Source organism: Xiphias gladius, chromosome 13, assembly GCF_016859285.1.
Source record: "Xiphias gladius isolate SHS-SW01 ecotype Sanya breed wild chromosome 13, ASM1685928v1, whole genome shotgun sequence".
NCBI classification, from domain to species: domain Eukaryota; kingdom Metazoa; phylum Chordata; class Actinopteri; order Istiophoriformes; family Xiphiidae; genus Xiphias; species Xiphias gladius.
The window spans coordinates 9,654,935-9,680,752 of record NC_053412.1 but is presented as its reverse complement, the minus strand read 5'-3'; the positions used below and the strand labels follow the sequence as shown (position 1 = coordinate 9,680,752).

The 25,818-nt window shown below is 42.2% G+C and overlaps 1 protein-coding gene across 2 annotated transcripts; it reads right to left on the bottom strand.

The window, feature by feature from the left end:
- Positions 1–8,077: 8,077 nt before the first annotated feature.
- slitrk6 (SLIT and NTRK-like family, member 6) lies at positions 8,078–24,733 on the bottom strand. Of its 2 annotated transcripts, none has more exons than XM_040142557.1 (2): positions 24,285–24,733; positions 8,078–12,086 (listed from the first exon to the last, which is right to left on the bottom strand). In XM_040142557.1, the coding sequence occupies exon 2, from the start codon at positions 12,069–12,071 to the stop codon at positions 9,534–9,536; it is 2,538 nt and encodes an 845-aa protein (XP_039998491.1). In that variant the 5' UTR covers positions 12,072–12,086; positions 24,285–24,733; the 3' UTR covers positions 8,078–9,533. The 2 variants fall into 2 exon arrangements, with proteins under 2 accessions (XP_039998491.1, XP_039998492.1); XM_040142558.1 differs by lacking the exon at positions 24,285–24,733 and adding an exon at positions 23,167–23,342.
- Positions 24,734–25,818: the final 1,085 nt, after the last annotated feature.

Here is a 25,818-nt window from a genome sequence, read left to right as displayed (position 1 = left end):
AAACATCAGCTGTTCTACCAGACATCGTGGAGTACATTACGACAGAAAAAAAAAAAAAAAAAAATACAATAAATTCAAAACGATTGAGACATTATTAACCTCACAGGTGCATGTTTGCAGTTTCAAGATGTTTTAATCCTGAAAGAATAGCTCATGAAAACAGTCACTTCCTAACCATCAGTTCTACCGAAATTATTATTATTATTATTTTTTTTTCTGTCATGTACAATATTTCCCTTTTCTTTCAGAGCAATCCCCTTCTTTTTAATTCCACAAGATTAAGGACTGGCTCTAATTCCAAATAAGAGGCTTCAAAAATCCACAGAAAAGACTTCAGGGACTTAGTGATTTCGCCAGGGGATGGTCATAAGCCCCAGACACACAGTGGAAGTGTGTCTCTAAGACTGAGCGAGTGGGGGAACTCCAGACACTGGGGGGGGGGGGGTGTGACCTATGAGTCACATCTCATTCATCTGCTGGGTGGACTGACTTCTGGGACAGGTCTGTTGATTTGTTCCAGAAAACCTTGGAAATCCGTCTCGCAGACTTCCTGCAGACATCGACAGGCGTTTCACAGGGCGTTTCAGTCGGCAGACAGCAGCTAACTGGCAGATTTGGAAGGATAATGACGACACCCGACCCGGCAGAGTTTTTTCATTGTTATCTGGTACTTTGTTGATCCTTTTAGACATGATTTGACACATTCACCTACAGTATGTATGTGCGGCTGCAGTTCATTCTGAATTAACTGTGTCTGAATGTCTTTTTATCAAAAGACACAATAAAAGGAGATGAACCACCAACACTACGCCCGCCAAAGCCTTCAGGGGCCCCTAAAAAGGCCCCAAACCCAAACGAACGTTTTTGAGTTCCCTGCTTGGCTATTAGTAAGTGCTCAATTACAACAAAACTGGGACAAAACTTGAAGAGATGAGCACGGGCGTTCATGACTAATGCGTAACCTATAGACGAGATGAATTTATTATGATAGCTGGGTTTTAAAAAGACACGAACAGCTGAAGGCGGCATGTTTGAATCGCACACCATACAAGGCAAATGTGGTAGAAAGCCTGATCTTTTCATGCATTGTATGCTGTTTGAACACCTGTCTTGTTTATTCTGCAATATCCCGACACATTTATACATTTGAAGATTTCATTTCTTTTATTTTTTACCCTCTGTCTTCCTCGCCACATCACCGACTGTCCACCTGTGTACCTCTAATCTCGTAATTCTTCAAAAGGAACAACGCGGCCAAAATCTCAATCTGTCTCCTGCATGTGTTCTTTCTCTCCCCACTGCCGGTCTCGACGTCCACACCTCAATAGAATACACGACGGAGGAAAAGCGGGAAGGTTTATGCACACCGCGCAGCGCGCAATGCGGAGATCATTTCGAGAGCAAAGGTCTAAAGCTTCCTTCTCTAATTGATATGACTTCGATGCACCTCGGCGCCGCGGAGGCAAAGAAGGAGAGAAAGGGAAAGTTAGGCAAAGTTATAAATGAGGCAAACAGAAGAAAAGGGAATGAAAAAGAGAGAGAAAGAAGAAACACTTACATCTCATCTCTTCGTGCTTTGCGTGACAGCTCTATGAGGAGGAGGAGGAGGAGGAACAAGAGAGCTGGGGGCCACTGCAGTGGTAGAGTACTGATGTTGGCACACTATGAAACGTTATATTGCACCATCATTCAGCGGAGGAAGGAACGGATGGCTTGTGCCTGCACTGTCTGCACATCTTCTCCAGCCATGAAAACCCATCAGTGATCCTGTTCAGTGGTTCCAAGTGGGCCGGGCCAGGCACTTTCCGAAATGGGTCATTAGCTTGTAATATTATTAGAAACACTTTGGGCTACCATCTCATATTTCTGCAGTGTGATCATGAGGAGATTTGTTCTAATGCAGGGAGCACAAGTGTGACTTGTGACTCTCTGTCTTCGAGGGTGTTGCTGTCTCCCTCGTCCTCCTCATCGCAGGCGGTCGTGTCCCACCCGACCCTCGCTGCATACTCCACGGGCTCATGCTCTCACGGGACAGGCCTCCATTCCACACACGCGTTACGTGGGCATGAGCCGGCTTTTCCCCCCCACCTGTAAAATCCAATTCATTGAATCCACAGAGAGGGAATAAGGCACCTCTGGGCTGAGGCTCACCGAGCTTTTGTTTGTTGATTGATATATTTTGTACTGCATAGCCAATACAGTCATATATGAACAAAAGGCAGGGTCATATGTGATTTCCCACATGCGTTACGTCTGTGTCAGTTGCTGCCTTTTATCTGAACCCTGCTCAGTTTATGCTCTGCTTGTGACAAATTGTCAACAGGGCAGAATGAACGGTTAAAAGTCCAGAAAAAATGTAATGGTAAACAAAGTTTATGTATCCTTTCATTTGAGTCTCTAAATTCGTAACAAGCGTTTGATGTGCAAAATACTAGGTATTCTTGATTTTAATGGTACACATATACTCACATGAATGTACACAGAAGTTGCAATGGTGCCGCAGCCCTGGGTCACAAACGCTCAGCATCTGCCGCCGATGCTCTCACATGGGAATGTAAAAGAAAAAAAGGAAAAAAAACGCATGCCAGAATGCTACAAGAGCTGCTGCGCAATCGATTGCACAGACAGATTCAGAAAGTACTCGGGCGTGAGTTTTCACAGACTGCCTAAGAGTAAAGGGAAGAGAAGCGAACGCCGAGTGATACTTTTAAAGTGAAGTTAAGACCTATTTTCTCAGTAAGCATCTTTGAGCAACGCGCTCCTACTTGAACACACGTCTCTGCCGCAGTCCTGGTGATTTCTGTCTTCCGTTTTGTCTGCACTCTGCTTACTCATTTGAAGTACAAGGAACTCATTTTAGCCATATTTCTGAGTATTCAACTCTCGAGGTTACACTGTAAAAAAATTTCTATGCTGTACTGCATATGTTCTGAAATTTTTCTACAGACATTCAATAGCCATTCAGTGTTTTACATTCAGTAATTATCTCTCAACGTACCGGTTTTCATGATTAGTTTGGAATTAAAACCTAGTTTTTCCCTTCGACGTCCTTTTGATATTGAACAGACAAACAAATCCTGCTTTAACTGGGAACCTGGCATCTATTATGCTTTTCAGATTGGCATCATATCCTGATGTTGAGCTACGTTTAACTCACATTTTTTTTAAATGTGAAGACATCATGTAGATCGTTTTGAAGATTGTCATTTTCGAGCCAGTATCACATCTCTGCACATTCATGTTAACCGTAGTGGGTGTTTTTGGACACTCGTGTTGGTGACGTGGGGTTGAGTCATATTTAAAAAAAAAAATGAATTCACTGCATTTCCTCTGCCGCTTTAAAGGCTTTTTTTGTACAGTTGTCTAAGAGCATAAGAATATGTCTAATGCAATCCCCTTATCTGAATCACCTCCTTTATGATCAGAAAGGACTGATTTAATAAGGTTAATCAATAAGGCATAATGGCTTTTCTTTAAAAGCATTATCCATCATGAAAGAGGAACTGTGCCCCACTTGATTTAAGCTCAAAGAAAGGGAACAGAAAAGATCAGTACCATTCATAAAACACAATCTATTTCTGTACGTGTCTCCCAATATCACCCACCATTTAATCCATCAGTTTGTTATGGTCTCACTCACACTGTACTTTTCCCTCTAACACTCCCCGTCCATTTTCACTGAGCTATACTGTGCTCTAATACCTGATAAAATGCCTCCGTCACTCGGTGAAAGGGAAAAGTCCTCTATTAGCTACTTTTGACCTGTTATAAATTATTAATCGTGGATCTTCAAACACACTCCAGGGGCTGTATTTTACTTTTGTTGGGCGCCCACTTTCTCTCGCTGTGCCTCGTCGATTCGTAGTCCAGGTAGTAGTGATTTCCTGCATTTCCCAGAGTGCCAGAGGAAAAAGCCCGAACTTCCAGCTGTGACATAGTGCATGCACGTAGAGACCTTAATAGCATTAATAGCATTTAGTGAAGTTCGTAGGACTGTTTTTCCGTGTCTAGAAGAAACCAAACACTTACGGCGTAATGTTTTTCAAGGCCGCATTGCATTCTGGTCTACTGAAGCTATGTGTGGTGGAGAAACTAGTGCAAAATGGTAGCTTCAGAAAGAACGTGACACGGGCAGCAGCATTTTGCAAACGCCTCAGTGTAATGCAACAATGGCTACAACAAACAAACAACAAAACAGACCCTTTTAAAAAAACAGCATATATTACCAGAGGAGGGTTTTAGTGTTTGGTTTGAGGGATTTTTCCTTTCGTGCACAGTTTTTATCCCCCTGTACCTGTGAGGCTGCGCTCGGAACAAAAGCTTCAACACAGTATGTCCCATGACCAAATACGTCTGATGTTCAGATGCAGAACTGGGTCACCGGCTTGGCGTCTGAACTGCGTGCCAAGGGAACAACGGGGTGTATGGGTTCAATGTCCGCGGCTTCGTGGCAAGCTGCTGGGGCTTGGAAGCCGGCATCATAAGACCGCCCCCAGGGTTAAGCGCTCTAACAGACCACAGTTGTCACAGGGTGTGGGGGTGTACCGACAGACAAAGTCACCCCCTTCATAATGGCGCTTCATTCGTGGTTGGGGCTCCTGAATAACACTGCACAGCATGTGGACGCTTGATATGGATTAATGTCATTCAAGTGCCTTGAATAGATGCACTTTGACAAAAATAGATGAAACCAAGTGCATATTAAAATCTAATTGAGCACAGTGGAATATAAATTTCACCTGTGCCAACTGCGTCTATGGAAAACATTAGAAAGACCTCTGACAGTGATGACAGCATCAGTTGACATTTTAATAGGCTTAATGCAATTTTTTCTCCTGCTCTAACATGTTCAGTCTTCTTTATCACTTAACATAAACATGCATTTCATGCACGTCTGCCTTCCATTGCCCCAGTGCCTGCTGGGATAGATGACCCTGAATGATAAGACGGAGGTATAGAAAAATGGACGGTTGGAAGGATCGACGGATGTGGGCTTCACTCCAAATCAGGGCCCCGTCACGTGTTTTGTTTTTTTTTTGACCGCAGGTGGAGTCTAGCGATAGATATGTCATGGAGAGAATTTTAAAGCAGCTTTAGTCAAGTCGTACTTGTTTACTGCAGACGGTGTTGAATACTAAGGAACCTGGGTTGAGAGCCTCCTGTGAAATTAAAATGTTTCGTCATGTTGAAAATCTGATGAGGCGAATTTTTTTTTTGCGTCAAAAGATTAGACCCCATCGAGGAGTGTTTCGGTGCACACAGAAGATCTGCTAACACCTGCAGCTTCAGAGTGATGAAATGATTTTAGTCTGTCTTAGTTCTTAGGGTCCCGCAGTGGCTGTCGACGTTTTGCCCTTTGAGGCGGCGGCGGCGGCAGCAGGGAGCAACGGCGCGTGGCGGGGGGGGGTGGCGGTCGCTTTCGTCACTCACTCCCATAAAAACAAAGTGCCGAGAAAGTCTATTGATCCGACTCACCTGGAGCAAAGAGAATTCACGCATAATTGGAGTACACAAAGGCCTACCGTCATAGACATCCGTTACTTTACAAGCTATGATTTTACATGCGACCATCTTATAAGACACATTGTGATAGACTAACTTAGCTAACAGTTTGGACTTAAATGAAATTCTGAATGCACTTTAACAGTTTGGTGTTGTTGCTTTTGCTTCAGCACTAATTCTGAATACCTCATCCGCCCCCTGAGGGACAGTAACTAATTTCAAATTTAGATCTTTTCACCTCTTGCGTGGATTGAACCCTCTGCTGCCCTCCGGCAATTATATCCAACAGCGCGATTGTTCTGCATTTCTGCCACTTACTGTTGATCAGAAGCCAGGAGGAAAGAAAGACAAGAAAGAGGCTCAGCCTGAGTAATGTAATTTGTGAGACATTAATTGACTGCAGCTTACTATAGGGAACCTGGTGAAACTCTTGGATGCAAAAAGCTCAATCGATAATGGTGCCCACAAGAGATATTCTGTTGTTGTGCTCGCAGATATGAATATTAATGGCTTGTGGTTGGAGGTTGATGTAGACTAACACGTTGACCATTTTATAAAATAATAAGTGGGTTTACATGGTACCGATTTTTCAGACCGCACTTTGAAAGCATTTTCCTAATAAAGTTAATATATCATCTGCAGTACAAATGAGACCCCGGACACTCCTATAAGTCCTCTTTGCTGCCCGTATTAATGGAGGGAACGCAAATGCCAATATTGCAATAATGTGTTGTGTTACTGTATCAGAAGCATTTGTGTGTTTGCCGCTGTCGTTGAGCGCTCATGTGTAAAAAGACTTTACTTGTGAGTCTAGCGATTACACTCCAGGTGGCAAGATATGATTCTCTTCTGGCTGCGATGCGAAACAAACAAAGGTTCAACATGAATTGTAACTAGTCGCATCGGGTTTCTGGTGTATTGTTTGAGTTCAAGTCTGAGTTTGTTTGAATCTGCGAATACAGCCTGTGTGCTTTGTGGGCGTAAACACTATACTTTATGTCCACCTTTCATCAGTGGTTACTATCAGACTTTCAGGCTTATTGCGAATCCTACAATTAGCACCACTGTTCGTTTTTTCGGTATAATTGCATTACCTGTGATTGTAACAGCTACATCAGTGTGTGAACAATGGTGTTACTTTGCAGCGGCCGCCTCTAAACCTGAACATCCATAGTCGCTAGAGCTAGGTTTCCATAGCTTATACCAAACAAGAGGTACTTAGCTCTAATGCACCACCATTTTTCATCATTAGTGTGGAAATTTATGCAGCAAAGTGCAGCGAGACCTCATCACATCACCTGCTCAGTGTGGGGAACCTGCGTTGTTAGTGAGAGGTTGATAGCATGTAATCGTTCTCAAGTTCACAAAAAAGTGTCAGATGAAGACGCTGCCTGATCTACAGTGTTGGTGACAAATACTAAACATCTACAATGAAAATAAATAGCAAAAATCTAATAGGAAAACATTTTAAATTATATATTTTCCTTTCATTTTCTTCTTGTCTCATATGCTGTCTGTTTTGTTTAAAAAAATTCAAATAATTCTCTGGGCTAAATCATATTTTTCTATTTTAAAAAAGTTCCAAAGTGTTTTTGACATGTGTAATGTAATGTCACGCTGACACTAAATTGAATGCGACTGACAAAAGGCTTGACACAAAATTAGTTTTCAGCTTCCAAATCCTCGCAAAAAATTTGAACAAGATTGTAGCCATGGTGAGCCACAGCATAATAATAGGACAAATCTGATATACTTCATTACAGCTCCTTTGAGTTGTGGTTGTTTACTTAGCTCATTAAATGTATTTAACAGCGCAGTTTTGTTGCAAGACAAGTGAGTTTGAGTTCATAAGTGATTCCATTTTTTTGAAGTCAGACCCTGAAGTAAAGAATCTCTCCAAACACGGTTCTGCCCTTTACTAATGTGTCCCCTTTGGAGGAGAATATGACCTATAAGTCTCACAGGATCAAGCTAATTCGTCTTCCCTGCTGTGAGTATGTCTGTGCATACAGGTCTATTTGCCTCTACAAGTTTGTACACCTTAAATGATGCGTGTCTGGATACAAATCTATTAACATTTATTTATTCATGTCGGTGGGGTATCTGTATATCGATGCAGGTGCTGCACGCGCATCTGTGCGCTTGCTTGTGCGAGGTTACGTGTTCTCACAAAAGGAGCATCGGATACGTCAATTATGACAGAAAATGGGGGAATCAGAGATGGTCCAGTATTTGCCCCGAGAGAAAGAGAAAATGAAAGTCATGCAGAAAAGCACGGCAGCTTTCTGCAGCCATTGTTGTGTGATTATGGACTAGGTTTGAGCCAAGGTGGTGGGGGTGGGTGGGGGGGTGCTAAATGATATACAAAGCAGGAAAACAGCCAAATGGTGTCTACATGAATGCACATATACAGATGCACTGCGTATGTCAGTCAGGGAGGCTGATATGTCATTAGGAGACAGACTGTGCACCACAGAGAAACAGTAGGTCCAAATTCTTGAAGCTACATTCTGGAATTAGCGTTATTCATAAATTAATTTCCAACTTTATGTAATATTGCAATTCTTTATTTCCTGTTTATCACTTACAACTTCTGTTTATATTCTGTACAGCACTGAAGGCACACAATAACCAGATATAATGGAACATAAGTATATACAAAATATACAGAATAAATAATTAAATCTAGTTAAGTAGAAAAGCTACAGAGTGTGTGCTTACATGTACCGTTTCAAAGTTGAATGAGCTTCCAAGAGCATGAATGGAGTGTATAAATGGAGAGTTTAAATCCTGAACAGTGACAATGTCCACATTGCAAAATGTCAGTCGCCAGCAGTCCACCGCTTTCAATATGAGCTGAGAAACAGAGAAAAGTTGGCTGAAGTCAGTTGGCAGGTTGCACGATTTTGGGCAACGTTGCCCTCCAGTAACCATTCGTGTGCTAATAGATTAATGTGCCCCGTCTGTAGTCAGTTCAAAAACAGTTCCAGATCAGCCGATGTCAGCAGAGAGGAAGGAGCGATGCTCCTGAATGCTGTGTGAGTATTGTCAGACATAAAATAGTAACATGAAAAACAATCTCTCTCTCTTTCTACCCCTCACACATAAGCACACACTGAAAGATCATACACATTTGTGGCTCATTTTTTCTGGCAGAAATAAAAAAAAAAAAAAGAAATAAAAAAAATTAAAAGTTTCAGCAGGACTCTGATTGTCATGCACCATCTTATGGCATTTGATCAGTGCAATGCATTTTTACACGATTACAGTTGTGAGTTATATACTGTACTTTAAGTGCTCTATTTACTGATTGAGAAAAAAAAAAAATCATTTCTATGAACATCACCAGCTTATATAAAAATAAATAAGGATCCCATGACTGCAAATGTGCAGTGTAATGGGTTGATTCAAAGAACTCACAGGAGAAGAGCAGTGGAACCAAACTCCTATCGCTGTTTTCCAATGTACACTCTACGGCACAATGAGCATTCTGGTTAACAGCATTCCAGCTGGCTTTATGTTGACAGAGGGTGTAATCAGGTCATAGCCAGAGTCAGGACAGACTGATTAAACAGCAATTCTGGGTCAAGCAGTGATTGAAATTCACTCACTTCTTACCAAACATCTGCTTTATCCTGTCTGGATGTCAGATGTGAGGGGGGGGGGGGGTTGTACACTGCGTGGATCAATTCATTTGGCTGTAGTAACGCCATGGAAAGTTAATCAATTACAAAAGGCTGATTGAGTGGATTCCAAAAACGGTTTCAACCCAGGCCTGCTCGACAGACAGCGATAGCTTCTTTAAGTAAGATTTGGCCCAAAAAATTTGACACCTTTTACCAGCTACATAACATGGCGGTCAACAGATAAAAGGTAACAAAGAATAAATCAGTTACATTCTGTGCTACAGTTGAACTTAAAGTGATGTGCCCATGATACATATTTCACACTGTGGAACGTACAGGAGGGCAAACAGGACAAGGCACTTGGTTCAAAACATAATACATATTTTTTTTTTTTTCTGCTCAAGCTCAGTTAAATGCAGTTTGATGCTCCAGAACCTCCAAGTAGTCCGGTTCAGTATGCAGGTTAGCCTTCAGTTCAAAATACTCATTCTTAGTTTGCTCAAGCATGACCTTGCGTGGTCTTGAGTACATAATTGTCTCCATTAGCTTTAACTCTTCCTGATGCCCTGGTACCTGCCTGTCTACAGCAGACTGAAGCTGGGGCATGTTTTTCCGAAGGTACTCTGTTATTCCCAGCTGCTGCAGCTCCTTCTCCCTCTCCAGAATGTTCCTGTACAAGGAGTTGGGATTCCCGAGAGTGACGAACTCTGCAGGGCACTCTCCAGTCATGGGCCTGAACTTTGAGCTGGGGTTTCCTGTGAGAGGAGAAGTGTTCTCCTTCTCCATGATACTCCGGCAGACGTGGTGCTTGGTGCTGGGCTCATCGAGGCTATAATCCAAATCTGTGTCGTGTTCCTTATGCTGGGAGCAGTAGGTGGGGTTGCGACAGATCTGGACGATAGGACTATGCGATCTCTCTTCATACAGGGTGGCAGACCCTGTTCTTTGGGTCAGAGTGTGGTGTGTGGTTTTTTGCCCGTACATGCTGTAATGTAAGTGGATGGGACTACTGTTGGTGTTTTCTCGGGGCTGCTCCTCCGCTGCTTTTTTCTTTGCCCTTCTCCGCCGGCGGTGTACTACAAACACCACCAGCCCTGCTGAGCAGAATATAATCATGAGGACAAAAATAAGCAGGCTTAAGATGAGCACAGAGAGTGGGACAGTGTCTGTGAGTGGGCTGAACAAACCCTTGCCACCGCTGTCAGGCCCCAGTGTAGCTGTCACACTCTCCTCCCCACCTGGGGACATAGGGTAGTAAGTCCCTAAACCGGGGCATAGCATCTCATGACGAAGACTTCTTAGCTCAGCCTGCATCAGGTTCTTTGGGGTGTGACACAGAATGGAGCCCACCACAGTGTCCTTTCTGAGTTTTTCCACCCATTGTCTGAGGCTGAGCAAGTCACAGCTGCAGTCCCAGGGGTTGTCCTCTAAATAAATCTGCTCTAGTGAGTTCAGTTGATCAAGCACGTTGCTCACCGGCAGGTGCATAAGTTGATTTTTCCTCAGGTTTAATTTGGTGAGGGGCACATTTCGAAATATCTGTGCTGGAAGAGAGCTGAGCAGGTTGTTATTTAATGACAACAGCTTCAGGTTTGGCAAGGGATTAAATGTGCCTGGAGCAATCTCTTTGATAAGGTTGTATTCCAGATACAGGTATTCAAGGTTGTGGAGCCCCACAAACATTGTGGAGAACAGGTTTTCAATTCTATTACCATTCAAATACAGTTTTTTCAAACTGCTCAGGCTGAGAAAAGTTTCATTATCAATGTAATCAATTCTGTTGTTCGCCAAGTTGAGCAATTCTAAACTATCGTATGTGACAAAATCATATTTCAAGAGTTTCTGAATCATATTTCCTGTCATGACCAGTTTAGTGGGGCTTTGCTGAAGTATTCCGATATCTGACACCTTTTGAATTCCTCTGTCCTGACAATGCATCAAAAACCCAGCCACAGGGTGACTGTGACAGGAACAGTGTACCACACAAGGACTGCTGGGAAAGTGAGAGGGTGTCGGTACCTTGGCATCATCTTTGGCATTCATCAATTTTGGAATCTGAGACACTTTGGATGATGGAGTAACAACCATATCCAGCGACTTTGATGGCTCTTCCAGGTTAATATCTGCATGGGACGGGCACAGAACATCCCGCTTCACTTTAGCCAGAATGGTTCCCTTAAGGTGATGCGGTGTGCTACAGACTACATCCCCAATTGCTGACTGTGCCCTCATGTTCTCCATCCAGATTTTTAAATGTAAAATATCACAGTCACAGACCCAGTCATTGTCCTCCAGGAGAAGTTCCATTATCCGTCCGATGTGCTCCAAAAACCCCACATAAGGCAGTGTCTGGAGCTTGTTTCCACGTAAGTCCAGGTGTGTGAGGGGCACAAACCGGAAAATGTTGCTGGGTAAAAACTCGATGGAATTATCATTCAGAATGAGGACCTTGAGGCGGATCAGTTTATTGAAGGCCCCTGGCTCGATGACCCGAATGAAATTTGTGTCAGCTTGGAGAAACTCCAAATTCACCAGGCCTTGAAAAGTGTCCTCTTTTAGAGTGACGAGGAAATTGCTATTTATGTGGAGTTTTTTCAGTGAACCGAGAGTGCTAAAGACCCCCGGTTCCAGCTCTTGTATGCTATTACCCCCAAGGTGCAGCGAAAGGGCATTCTTAAGCCCTTCCATTTCCTCTGCGCGGAGCTCAACTAAGTCATTTTTGTAAAGGTTCAGGTGGAAGGGCACACCTGATGGGACTTTGATTTGGGAGATTTTGCTGATGTTTCTCTGCTCACAGTTAAGATGAAGGATGCCATCTTTCCCCTCGCAGGAGCACAAGGAGTCACAAGACTCAGTAATAGAGGATGATGCCTGTGAGGGATGAACATCTTGGGATCGGGCTGCAGTGACAAACAAGGCGATGAAAATGATACAGGGCATCATTTCGGTCCGAGATATCTGTGAAAAAAGGATAGAAGCATGGGCAGAAGGGAGGAGAGGAGAAAAAAAAGGAAGATTAAGTGTACATTATTGTAAAATTCATGCAAATTGACACAAATTACATGTATAGTTCTGAATAATTGTTCTATTTCGGTGTCTGAGATAGATGTCTGAGACTGAATGATATTAAATCCCAGTGATTCAAATATCATACAAGTTTCATGTGTTACAATACTTGAACCTTGGTTGTTGTATGTGTAAAAGTGTAATAGCGTAAAATGACATTCATGGGTGCATCATATGCATGAAGGGAAGTCACTCTCATCTTTGATGAAAGCATTTGTGTAATGTAGAATTGTCTTTATATAGTGAAACTGCATGAAAAATATATAACAGGAAAAGGCAAACCATGTTCACATGCCTACTATTTTACACTCCTTCAATTCTGTAAAAACAATACTGAGTTTTAAATGCATCTTCATAAAGTTATCCTTTTTATGTGTTCTTTCTGAGTGGCCTTTATACTGCTTAGAAACACTGTGTCCTGTGTGGGAACTTGGAGAATGGCAATTAAACCAAGTCTAGCTGCTAATGGGAATCCTAATAATCCATATAAAACAGGCATCAGAATCCACAGTATCTACCCGGACATTACATTTGACCAATGAGTAAATGCATTTCAAACAGGCTGAGCAATGACAGTAAGACAGCATCTCTTTCCAATGACTCACACTGGGATAATAGTACATTTTAAAAAATGACTTTCTCATTTGACTGATTTTATGCCCTTTCCATGCAGACTTATCTGAACAAAGACTTACTCAGTGTGAGTCATACAGTCAGTTCAGTCCATTTCCAGTCCCTGTCACAGCTACATTTATAAGAGGCATTCTACACAAAGGACTGAAAATGAATGGCGGTGTCTTTATTGTTCAACCAATTAACTTTCACTCAACTGGACTGAAAGTGAACTGATCACAAACCTAGCCTATATTCATCAATCATATTTCTTATACTGTCATTCTGCTTGTTACTGAACTGTTCTCCAAGCCCTGGACCAAAGCTCCCATGAAGAGAATTCAAAATTCATTGTAAGCAGGATTTATGCTGAAAGACAAGGAAAACACTGAAATGTGATTTTAATGACGAGAGCCCTCAGCACCACATCTAAATCCATTACATTAATTTGATTAAAATCACAAGGATCAAAGGCTACATCACTCTCAGGGGACTGGTGGAGAAGTCATGAGAAGACGTCTCTTCCCATGATCGAGGATAACTAGATATCCACCCTTAAATAACAGAGTTCTTCAAAGAGATAAGATATGGAAGGATGGCAGGAAGACTGAGTTGTTCTTGTTAACAAAACTGATTAGTATCTGGAAAACTTAACCGAATGTAATCCTATCCCAATACTAATATTTAATGTTAAAGATATATCCGATTACTGTAGTAAATTCAGAATAAATACTGGCTAGCCCCAAACACAGCAAAGGAGATGACCAATCCTCTCAGCACCTCCAGAGAAAAAAACTGAATTTGAAGAATTCTCTTACATTATAACTTCACTTTGCCTTTTCTTTCTCTTTCACAGTTTTGCCTCATTCACTGTGTCTCAATTCAGTTTTGTACTTTTGAGTAGAGTCAAAATCATTGATGAAAACCAAGTCAACACTATCTCCAACATGTTTGATGTATTCCCGCATATACCCCAAGGTCACTCTGAACTTTCCACCCGCAACAGATCTAGGGCTCATACTCCTAACTCCACAGACCTCAGAAACACTGAAATATTACAGACTAAAATTAATGTAAAGACAATATCTTACCGTGTGAAAATGAGCAAATAAATCATTATAAATAGCATCACTGACGATCTACCGATAGATTTAAATAGTAGTTCACAAATTAAATCCTACAGGGAATCACCAAAACACGTGACAGAATTCACCAGAATAATTAGTTGCCATGTCCTCAACTCCAGGGACAGCCAGTGCTCTGAGACAGCTTGCACAGCAGTAGAACAACAATAGGGAGACACATCATTGATAAATCTTTCAAAAGAGCAGCTCAGTATAACTCAATAATAAAACCAGTAATTGTGTACAATAAAATACTAGTGTAAAAGGTATTTCTAAAGTTGATCTTCAGGTAACTCCTAAAGTATGACCTACAGATATTTTGCATTTTAGGAAGGAAACATTTGTCTTAATCTACCACATCCTCTACACATACATCTAAGGACTTTCATTTTACAGTCTTGAAAAACGCTTCAAGAGATATGATAGCAGTTTACCTCGCCAAGGCCTCCGATGTAATATTTATACGCATTTCACAAAAGATACAGATCTGGAAATAAAAGGCTGATTATACCCGCTATTATGTTGCTTACATTGTTTTTAGAAATATGAGACATATAGACAGATTATGCTAATCTAAAATGCATGAAAAGATAATAAAAATGTGTTACACTTCACCAAACCTTATAGGATTGGAATCTCCCACATTTGTAAAACCTCCCAGACATCACAGCAGCTAAGAAATGACCATCTTGAACCAATAATAGGCAGAAAATAGGGAGCTATAATTGTCTTTCAGCTCCAATTACCCATGTTTATCAATGGAAGATAAGGTGGTGAAATATAATGAAACACAAAAAATATAATTTGTCAAACCTATTAAATATGTATTGTTTAGACAGTGATAACATTCAGTGCCAAGAATAAAGCTGGTGCCAAAAATATCTTTGGCCATTTCCTTTTCATTATTTATCTGCATTTGCTTGTACAGGAGTCTAGTGATGGTCATGGCACCCAAGGCACTCACCTCTGTGATTCTGATGGCTCGTAAGACAAATTCAAAATTAAACAATGACTATTAACGGATGTTATTGCATACTGCATCATAACACACTGCTTAGGGCAGATATGGAAAGGCATTAGCCTCACGCACTCTTTCTTCTGTATTTCAATAAGTCTTGTCTAACTGATTAATTTTTCAGCCAATCAATGTTCCGTGGAACTCAGGGTGACCAGCGCGGGAGATGAAATACTCTTCCGGTGCCAGTCTTCTGCTGCACTCTCCTTTCCAGATTCAAGTGTGCATCTCTTGATGTTCAGACAATTCAATTAGAGATCTACTGAAGCCCTATGAGATGTCCCATCATGCATGTGATTGAAGCCAACTCACTGTCCAACATCAAACAAGACGAGTCAGAAAAAATAAAGAAAAAGAAAAAAAACCTTGTACAGAGCTGAGGAGGAAAAGACAGAAAGTGGAGAACATTCTGTTGACTGAATATTTATCACACATTGAGCCCTTCTGCTGGCACTGTAACATACACAATAGGCTTTAGCCTCTAACAGATCCATAAATAGCTGCTCACACTTTATTTGGACCAGTTACTGTATGTATTGTAATGTTCCTGTGCAGTGAAGTGCTCCATAATATCATGGAACACCCAATCGTGACTCCAGCGCCCCCTCATGAATATAATATCATGTCACAGTGACGACGGCTTCTTCTGTATGATTCTACCAAGCACTCTCACACAGATAATTCATGAATTCACATGTTCATATGTCACACAGATACTTCTCCAACAGTGCAGAACAGCGCTCTGAGATACTGCTGTCTTTCTATATTGATCAAATTTAATTATATTCACTGATAATCAATGCACACAATATACTCTTCTTACTCAATGCTAAGAAGATCGCACTGACAGTAACAGCCAATAGAAGCGGAAATAGAACGTCACATGAAACAGAGAGAAACAAGCCTGCACATCACTCACAATGATGTGTTCAAGTTCAATTTTTAGAATTTGTTGGTCTAAAATGCAGGCAATCACAATACAGTCAGACGTCACATTCAGCTACAAGACAGAAGAGTCCTGCAACCGTTAACAAATCAGTGTTTTGCTCATGGACACTTCAATAGGGCAGCCACCATACAGACAGGAAGTAGGGTTTGCCAGGCTAGCTCCATTATGCTGCACCATACTCCATGACTAAACTCACCTCACATGCCTATAATACTATTTTCCAATTTATTTCATTTCATTTTCTTCTTGGTTGTCTGCCAGTGCACCACCACCAAGCATAATTAGGCTTGAGACATCAGATTTACCGTCATGACTGGTCTATGTAGTGTGAATGAGCAATGGAGCTAGATATGCTGCCAGACCTTTGCTGATAAACTCACAGCATGCAACACGGCAATTACTCACTAAACATAACATACAGCATCATCTTGGTTCTTGCAAATTTTCCTTTCCAGTCCACCCTGGTTTCAGTAATAACGGACAGATTCTGACTTTGACAAACGTCTGGAAGACAATGGCATTCACTATACGTTTGGAAAGCCAGGGGTTGCACTGAGCATGTAATCTTTACTGAAAAGTACAAAGCACATGTGCCCTTGCTTTCCATTGATTCTGCACGCTTCATGCACTAAATGGCCAGAGCACTGCAGCACCACTTATTTTTATCCTCTATACATTTGTCATAGTTGCAGTTAAGTGACATACATAATACAGATACAGTATGTGACAACACACCATAAACCTGGATTTGAACTGTACAGAGCAGCGTGCACACTTTGCAGTTGACAGTTTAAGACATTATTTTTAGATAATAAGAACAATGCTATAGTCATGTTCTGTCCTCATCACTGTCAAAGTAAGTAAAGCATACTGGAACGACGAATAGCCCATAAGGCAGAAGCCTAATTCCTTTTTCTGTAGTGAGGCAACTTGATGTACAAGTATGAAGGGCTTGTTATCCCTAGTTGCACCCGACAGATAGAGCCATTCTCCCAACTCCGTCAAGACCGTTAAAAGTCACTCCATATTTGTTTTTTAAGCATGTCATGTGGATATATTTTGCATACTTGTGAATTTTCTCGGTTTTCATCTTGTTTTAAAAAGCTTTACAGTTACCTTAGTTCTTAGCATTTTATGACCTTCGTCCTCCTAATTGCTCAGCTATCTGCCTTCATAGTGATTTATGGATTTTGATACTTGAGGTTGAAGGAGTAAATTTTAATTTGCTGAAAGCTGAGGCTCCCTGTCAGAATCATATAAATAGGGATTCATTAACTAATGTATCATTTACATGTCACATGTCTGAATACTAAAATATAGATGTAATTTGTACTCCATAACAAGGATCAAACACAATGAAGCTGAAAGTAGGTATAAATAGTTCTCAGACTGAATATTATTCTTAGACTCATTAGTGAAACTTGTGTTGGAAACACTCTCAGTTTATGCCAAATTATGCCTCAGTCTAGGTACCAGGACTGTGTGCTCTTTCTGCAGTGGCAGTCTTCCAGCTCATGGTATACCGCTTTAGTGTCAGAGGAAAAAAGTGCCGAGAATGGCGCATACTTTCCCAGGTCCCTGAGCGGCCTATATTTATTCATCTCCTTTCCTTTGAGATATCCACAATATCAATACATATTGAGCACCCTGTGCAGGTCAAGGAGAGCTCAGTACAACATCAAGTAGGACTGGACCAAACTTGTGTGCCTTTAACTATTAGATAAACCCCACATTCTCAACCTAGATAGAAGTTAGGCTGTAGCAACCCATAGTTCCTCCATCAACTGCTCTACCATGCAGAAAAAAAGATCCTTTCGGCAGTGTTGTAAGAGCACACCCTTAGTGATCGGGGGAGCAAGCATCATGTCCCATGCTCTGCTGGCTGTTACAAGGGTTGCATCTTTAGAAACATCATCAGTGCGCTGTTAAAAAGCCAGATCAGCTGTGTCCTCTCCCATGTCATGCAGCAGTTCCAACAGCTGGCAGCTGATCATAATGGAAGGCGTAGCAGTAAGGCCCGATATACCGAACTGCTTTACAGATGGAAACCTTATACGTCTGTGTAAACATAAACTGACACGAGTACAAAAATTTCACTCTCCCTACCTTGTGTACTGCAAAGCCTCCTCACTTACTGTTCTCTGCTGGTGGGCCTTAATTTCTGATAGAGAACATATGCATGATAGAACTAATAATAGAAGCACTGTGTGTGGAGGGAGGGGGTGGCTCGGCTCCCCTGGCAAGCGTGATTTATCAGGCTTGCATTTCAAATGGTCTGTTTAACTAATGTGCAGTAATTAGTTCTCCAGAAATGAGCAGGCAGATTACACCAGTGTATAGTGGCATCAAGGTGCGTTTGGTAAGGAAAGACATCTGCACCAAACAGATGTATAATTTCCAGTCTACATCATTGTCCCCTTTGAAAACTGACATATTCTGTTCAGGAGTGACTCACCAGTGCCCAGCAAGACTGGTAAATTGTAGATAAATTCATTCATAATACTCAATACAGAGGTAGCTGTATCTGGAAAGTCTGGCACATCACAATCAAACAAATTTCTACAACACATATGCTCATGATCGTTGCACATTTTGGTAATAATAATCAATTCTGTAAAGTTGGGTTAATTAGCTGCCTGGAAATATTCAGCAAGCATTTCACATTCCGCCTTAAGTTAGGATGTCCTACATAATCATCCTAAGTCTTCTCAGTATTTATCTGTTCACAGCTGTTTGAACTGCTCATTTAAAAGGAGTACCCGGCCTCAGTAAAAAGGCCACAGGGTAGTAGTAATGACAGTCTTATGATTCACTCCATAAATAGGTGTAGATCTGCTCTCCGATATACAAGGTTCAGACTCAAAGGAGCCACACATTATAGGTAGACAGACCTGCTTACTTAACATAAACAATATAAAGGACATCACCTAGAACATACTGTAGTGTCGGTACAACAGGACTAAGAGGCAAAACACACCACGGTTAATGTTGTCCCCAAAAAATGTCATGTAATTTTGTTAACATTGCGTGAAGGAGGGTGTGCCCTTGAATGAACTTCCTTCATTTTATTTTTAAAGCTAGCCTATAAACCAATTTGACATGAATGCTCAATAAAAATCTAAGACCATAAACTAGTAAATGGTCTTTCACATGAATTAATTTTGGCCATCTAAAAGATTGTTAATTCCTGTGTCAGTAAAACCAAACGTACACGAGTCTACCGTTAAATATAAATACTATGATCACATATACAAAATACATACTGACATGTATGATTCTGTGCATGAAATTACACTCATACACACTGTAAGACTTAAGTATAATCTGTTTCACGACAGATTATAGTGCCATGTATGTAATTCTTGTATGTGCAGCATCTTTAATTGGCGGATGCATAACTGTTTTAAACTTACTAATTGGACAAACAAATATGAATCCATAAGCTGTTTTTACGATCATGTCTGCTGATGGATGTAGTCATTGCTAACAGCTGAACTGTATTCATTTAGTCAAGAAGCCCTCTACAAAATATATATTTGAAAAACTGTGCATGACGAATGTGATTGCATCATATTTTTTCATATTTCACTGACAGTTACAGTGGCATTGTCTAGACTACTACTGCCCTACGTGATCCTGCACATTTTGACAAACAGCCACACACATTTTTAACTGAGTTGATACGAGTATGTTGAGACCATGCATGTCCATGCGAAGAAGAAAGAAATATATATGTATTAATAACCAAACCCCTAGTGCCCTGGCTTAAACCCCCGTGGATTAGCTTTCAGATAGCCAAGTAAAAACATATCCAAAGTTCCCTCAGCTATTGCTTTGAAAACAAAAAACTAATACCAGGACAGAAGATTAGCAAACTTATGGACTCTGTCTTATTGTTTGGAAAATGTGCACCAGCAACTTTTACCTCTGACAGAAAATCACTGGTTGGATCACGTTTGCCCCCATTCTGATTCTTTCTGGGCTCTGCCCTCTCCCCTATTTATTCACTTAAGACATCGTAATTCATCCCTGTGTCATACTGGGATCAGTATAAGTTGCTTTATGATGCAAACCCGTTTGAGGTAAAACTCCAACCATCTGACCCCCTCTAGCAGACTGATGAAAGTTGCTGTGAGAGAAATCCAGTCCACGACCGACGGAAATAACATGACTCTTTGGAAGTGGCAGTATCAGACAGAGCAGACTTAAAAAAAGTACACCAACAGACAGACAGACAGAAGGGCCTTCTGGCTTGATGGGTAGAAACCATTCGCAGAGAACTGGAGCACAGCTCCACTCTATGGCCCTCAACAGGAAAAGCTGGTTAGAACATGGCAAGACTGATAGATGTCAAGTCTGTATGCTGTATACTGTATACTTTTTTATTTGTATATAATAGGATATTTGCTTATGTTCTGCGAAAACACAAGGAGTTAGTGATAAAAAAACTTGCATGATGGTCATTAAAAACAAAAAGAAATGACCATATGAGTAAAATCCACATTGTAAAGCTTAAGGAGACAGTTTTCATCTGAATTGTGAGTCTCAGGACAAACCTGGGGAGCCTGGTATACTGAGGGGTGATGCTTTTTTAGTACTGCCGTCCCAGTTTGGGATTTAGGCTGATAAAAAAAAAAGGTATATTTTTACATAAAAGTCTTGTCGAGACACTGAAGACAGCAACTTTAATGTAGATGTAGTTCAAGGTATCTTGTTTTTGTGCCCCTACATTTCCTTTTTTAGATCAGCTACTATGGCTGGGTTAATTGAGTGAGTGATGACTAAACAAGGTACTTGAGCTGACCTGCACCGTCCTACTGAACAAGACCTTTCAAGACCAATTAAGCAGGAATGCCACAGCGGGCAGTTAAAGAAGCTGGATATCATTCTAAAGTTCCTGTTAAAACCTGTTAGAAGAAAAAAAAAAAAACTTCAAAGTCGCATCAAAAAAACCCATCCCAACACCCATAATTCCCCATTTGTTTTTTGGATGGATTACTGCGAGGCACCTTAAAATGCTTAGAAGCATAACAGAAACTGAAGATTATATGCATTGAGAGACAACACATCATGTACCACCAGTCTAGAAATGTGCGCATATCACACGTGACACCGATGCAACAGAAGGGAGTGTTGCATTTCAAACAAAGGCAGAAGGGTGCTTTTTGTCCTAAATAATCTGCTCACTGAGCATTTCCACAGAACGCAGACCACAGCCCATCATATTTCATGTGCTACTTTCTAAACAGCAGGTTTTTCAATATTCATACTGCATTGAGGCAAGATGGGCAGATAAAGAAGACTCAGCACCTGTCATGAATGTCTGTTTTCAAAACCACGCTGCTGTGTGCATGGGTGTTTTTGTAAAATGTCAGTTTAAAACATTGATCGGTAACACAACTTTTAAAAAAATCATGAATCTGTAGTGCTGAAAATGATTTTAAGTACTGCTCCTACACTTGAACTGTGGCTCCTAAAATTTTTAAGTAACAAGCCCCAGTGGCCCTAGTGGAAAAACTTAGTCTGGAGCCCTGCGAGGACTCTATCGACTCACCATAAGCCAGTAAGGGATCTGCTGGCCTTAAGCTCCGACCTCCTATATGTCTCCCGACAAAGAGGTTCATAGCAAGAAGAGATTTTAATCACAGAGGCTATTTTCTTCAAGGTGTTTGAGATAACACTCTATTAGACACGGCGATACAAGGAGTGACTAAGCACAAACAGGCAAGAGCTAGTTTTAATAATACAGAATGTTTTGTTTGACAATTGCGTAGAATGCATTTCACAGGGAGTGCTGAGTGCTACCTGCTAATTTACTCCAATTTGCACAACCTTATTGCAACACATGAAGCGTAAATGCCAACGACCTGGTATAACAGCAACAGAGTCTCATCTTTCCCCCCCCTTTGTTCTCCCTGTTCACTTGGACGTCATCAATCAACGGTTGCGTGCATCCACTAATACTTAAAGTCAGGCTGCTTGTGCTTGGGGGCTGAAAGAGAGAATGAGAAGGAGGAGAGTAAGATGGAGAATGCGCGATGGTGAGACTTGTTGCGTCCAGCTAAGGGTTGACTTCATTTCAGCTTGATTTGGGCTAACAGATTAGAGCCCCACGCACTCTATCGCTTTGGCGTGCATGTGTGCGCATGTGTGTTTTCGTCCTCGCGCACACGTCCTCAGCCTTGTTTATCTACGCGTAACTCACTCCGATCGTCCATCGACTCCCTGCAGCGCCCTGCAGTGTTCCCAGGCACCAATTATGGTGGGACTTGTCCCTTTTTCCCTCGGTATTAGAAGTGATGTGGCTTGCCCTACAGGGTCGACACCACCACTACACCCACATATCTGCAGAGATTCTGCCAGTGCCCGCGGCCCCTCCACTGCAACCCTGGAGAAATGATAATTATGATATCCGCCCACTCAAGAGGCGAGAGCTAGTTCAGCTCCCTCGCCCCTCGTTCCAGCCCTATTTTTTTGATGGACTCAATATTCTGTGGGCAAGCGCTGCCTACTTTCTGTGTGTCTTAGAGAAGCAAAGGGCTCTCCAATATATCTGCAGGCTTTCTCTGTCTGAAAGTAGTGTGCTTTAATAAAGTTTCACAACGCCTCCTTCCCCGTTCTAGCCCTGAGCTGATACTGTTAAAGCTGCAGACTGCTCGCACTGATCAGACCAATTTCCTTTGGAAACACCACCTATCCAAAGAAACATTTGTGTCTACCCTCACTGCCATTTGTTCAATAGAGATGTAACCACCACTGCACCATGTGATTTCCGCAAGTAAACCAGTACATTTTTTTCAACAATTTTCTTTGGTTGGATGATTATTGGACCGGTGGTCCTTTAAAGCCGACAGAAGAGGAGGCGATACCCGTCATTGTAAATTGAAATAATTACTGTACATGCAGACCTCTTGTTAACTATAGATTATCGAGGAAAAGCTGGAACACCAACAGAGCAGCATACAATACCCCCCCCCCGAATCATCCTGTGTTATGCGTAATTTGTTAAACTGGTCCACATACGTTCATGCCTCTTTAAAAAACATCAATCAATAATTAATCCCGGGTCATTCAGGCACATGAGACTTAAGCAGGCCGTACATTAAATGGTATGGAGCATTTACAACTTAGAAGTCTATCCAATTATTAACCATCGATTCAGCCAAGCAAATAATTGGGATCCAAACTCAATTATGCAATTCACCTCTTAAAGCTAATTCGACACTTATTTCCTTCATTAATTTAAATACTTAAATAGGACTGTAACCTCACCCTCAAGTGGAGAACAAATGAAGTCCTGCGAGACAGAGTCCAAAACTGATTAAATTAAGCTTGACTGCAGGAAAAAAAAAAAAAAAGAGATTTCCTTGAATCAGCTGTGATCTACAGTATGGCCAGGAAGGTATGTTTCACATGAACAGCACTGCGTTTCAAGGAGATTAACTGCAGCGAGAAATGATGCCTCTTGATAAAAAACAGACATATTCCTCCCTCACTGACCGGCTGAGTTCTGTTAGAAGTCGCGATTGCTGTCCCTACCAAAAACACATCTGCGACCACTAACACCTAATTAAAAAGGATTCATACGCCACAACTATATTTAGCTGTGGCCAAATGCCAGAGAAAAAGAGGAACCGTTAGGTATTGAAGTCTGCTAACGCGCCGGGGGGGACGGTTTTACAGAAAAGCCAATAAAGCAATAAAAAGGACCAATTTGAGGGATTTTTCGGGATGTAATAAAAAAAAAAAAAGGCGCTGTATAGGGACACCGGTCTTAACCACCACACGCCCGCACAGTGCCGTAGGATACGGTGGCTGCGTGTGGCAAACAGCCAGGTGTGCTCGAGGTAATGGAGTCCCCCCCCCCCAGCCACCCCAGCCCCCCGCGGGGGAGACTCGCCGGTTCCCTCTCTGTCCCCTCCCTGTCGAGTGCAGGCACTTTTTTTTTTTTTTTTTCCCCACAGGACTCTGATCTACTCGTCGCATCGGGCTGGTGACAGACAGCTATGCTAAGCGCAGGTCAGTCCACGTAATGTACGTTTGACGAGGAGAGCAGGCTACCGAAGAGGAAGAGGTCAAAGAAAAGAGACAAAAGGTCAAATACGGAAGGGTAAAGTGCTCAGCAACATAGTTTAGCTAGTTGGGACCTGCCCATAGCGGACACCTGGAGTCCTTGCCGCCTAGCTTGTTTTCAAAATACAGCGGAGTGAAACCTCGCATACCACCTTGGTCCGCACAGAAAGTAATGAAGCACATTAAAGTGTGCGGGCACGAAAATATGACGAGGGGGGGGGGACCCTCCTCCGTGACTTACCGACCACAACTGATGGAGAAAAAAAAAAAAAAAAAAAGGGGTGGGGGGGGAAGGCTATTCCAAATCTTAGCCGTACTCAGTCCATCAGGAGATGCGGGGAGCCAGCGCGCTGGAGACGGGGGCCAGCCTCCCCAAGACTTTTCTCTCCGGTCGGCCGGGCTCCTTAAAAAGCGAGGCTGACGCGCGGGTGGGGGAACTTCACGGGGGTCCGTCCGTCCGTCCGTCCCCGCTTGTCCTCTCGGGGTCCACTGTCTTCCTCGCGTCTCGCGCAGCTGTCACACAGAGTTAGTCCCAGTGCACGACGGGGGGGGCTCGCGGTGAGGCTTCACGCCGGTCCCGGGGTGACGAGTGTCGCCGTCCTCGCGGCGCCAACCCCGCGGTTAATCACGATTAAGTTGCGGGTCCGAGCAGCCCGAATTAAAGTGTTTGCGATTTCAACGGGGGCTGCTCCTTCATCTTTCAAAAGTCCCTTCAGAGAGGACACACGCGCGCACCTGGTCCGCCTCTCGCGCCGCGCCGCGCGCTCTGTAGTTAGCCAAACTGCGATACACTGGAGTTGCTCCGTAATTTGCATGCCGTAGAGGTGTACGGCAGGGGAGGGGGCGGGGGCGGGGGGGGGCCAGCGTCAAGCCAGCCAAATTACATAGCAGGAGTTCGGCTCATGCCTTTCACAATAAAAGCCTGTAGGGGAAAAAAAAAAAAAAAAAAAACAGACAGAGGGCCCCCCCCACACCGCCCCCACCAACTTCCCTTCACACAATTCGCCCAATAAATACAAGACATTATAGAAGCATATAGGAGCAAGACCCTTCCATATACATTTTAACTCCATATGTAACAAGTGTCAAAACATCCAATCAGCATTCCGTAACTGTTTTATCTGTTTGTTTGTTTTTCATCTGTCCCATTACCTTTTTCCAAAATAAATAAATAAATAAAAATATTCAAAAAACAAAAATCTCTCATCTTTCGGTATTTCCCTTTCTGTATGTGGTTACATCTTATACAGCTGGGGAAGCTCTGTAGCAGTTATACAGAGCTCCTCCTCCTGGAGGTTCTGGAAATACCAAGGGGGAAAAAAAACAAAACAAAACAAAAAACTAGCAACGATGGGCTTTAAATAGCCTGGCTGCAGCACCAAGCCCAAACGATGAATATTATTAGTATTTAATAGATATATACCGCTAATGAATCCAAAACACGGAGAGAATGAGCCAGTGAACATTCTCCTGCCATTCACAAAGCATGCAATGCAATAGAACCAGTCCTGATGAGAGGGAAAATAAGGGCATTTTTTCTGTAGAAAGTCAAGTGTTTAAGTCTTTGTGGGGGATCAGCACACTGGCACAATGCACACCCTCCATCACACAGCGAAGCGGGGTTCAAGCTGGTCTATGTCCTTGGACAGGACACTGAAGTGCTACCAGTTCCAGCTGAGTTGTAGCTCAGCCTGACCTCTGAACCCCCTCGGGCGAAGGGACTGATAAAGTATAATCAGTATTATTCCAGCTCATCCTTCTTTGTGATGTGTTAAAAAGCCAAACAGTTGGATATATCAAACCGCTGTAAGTAACCTTGGGATAGCAAGTGATTCATCGACACCTAAACCC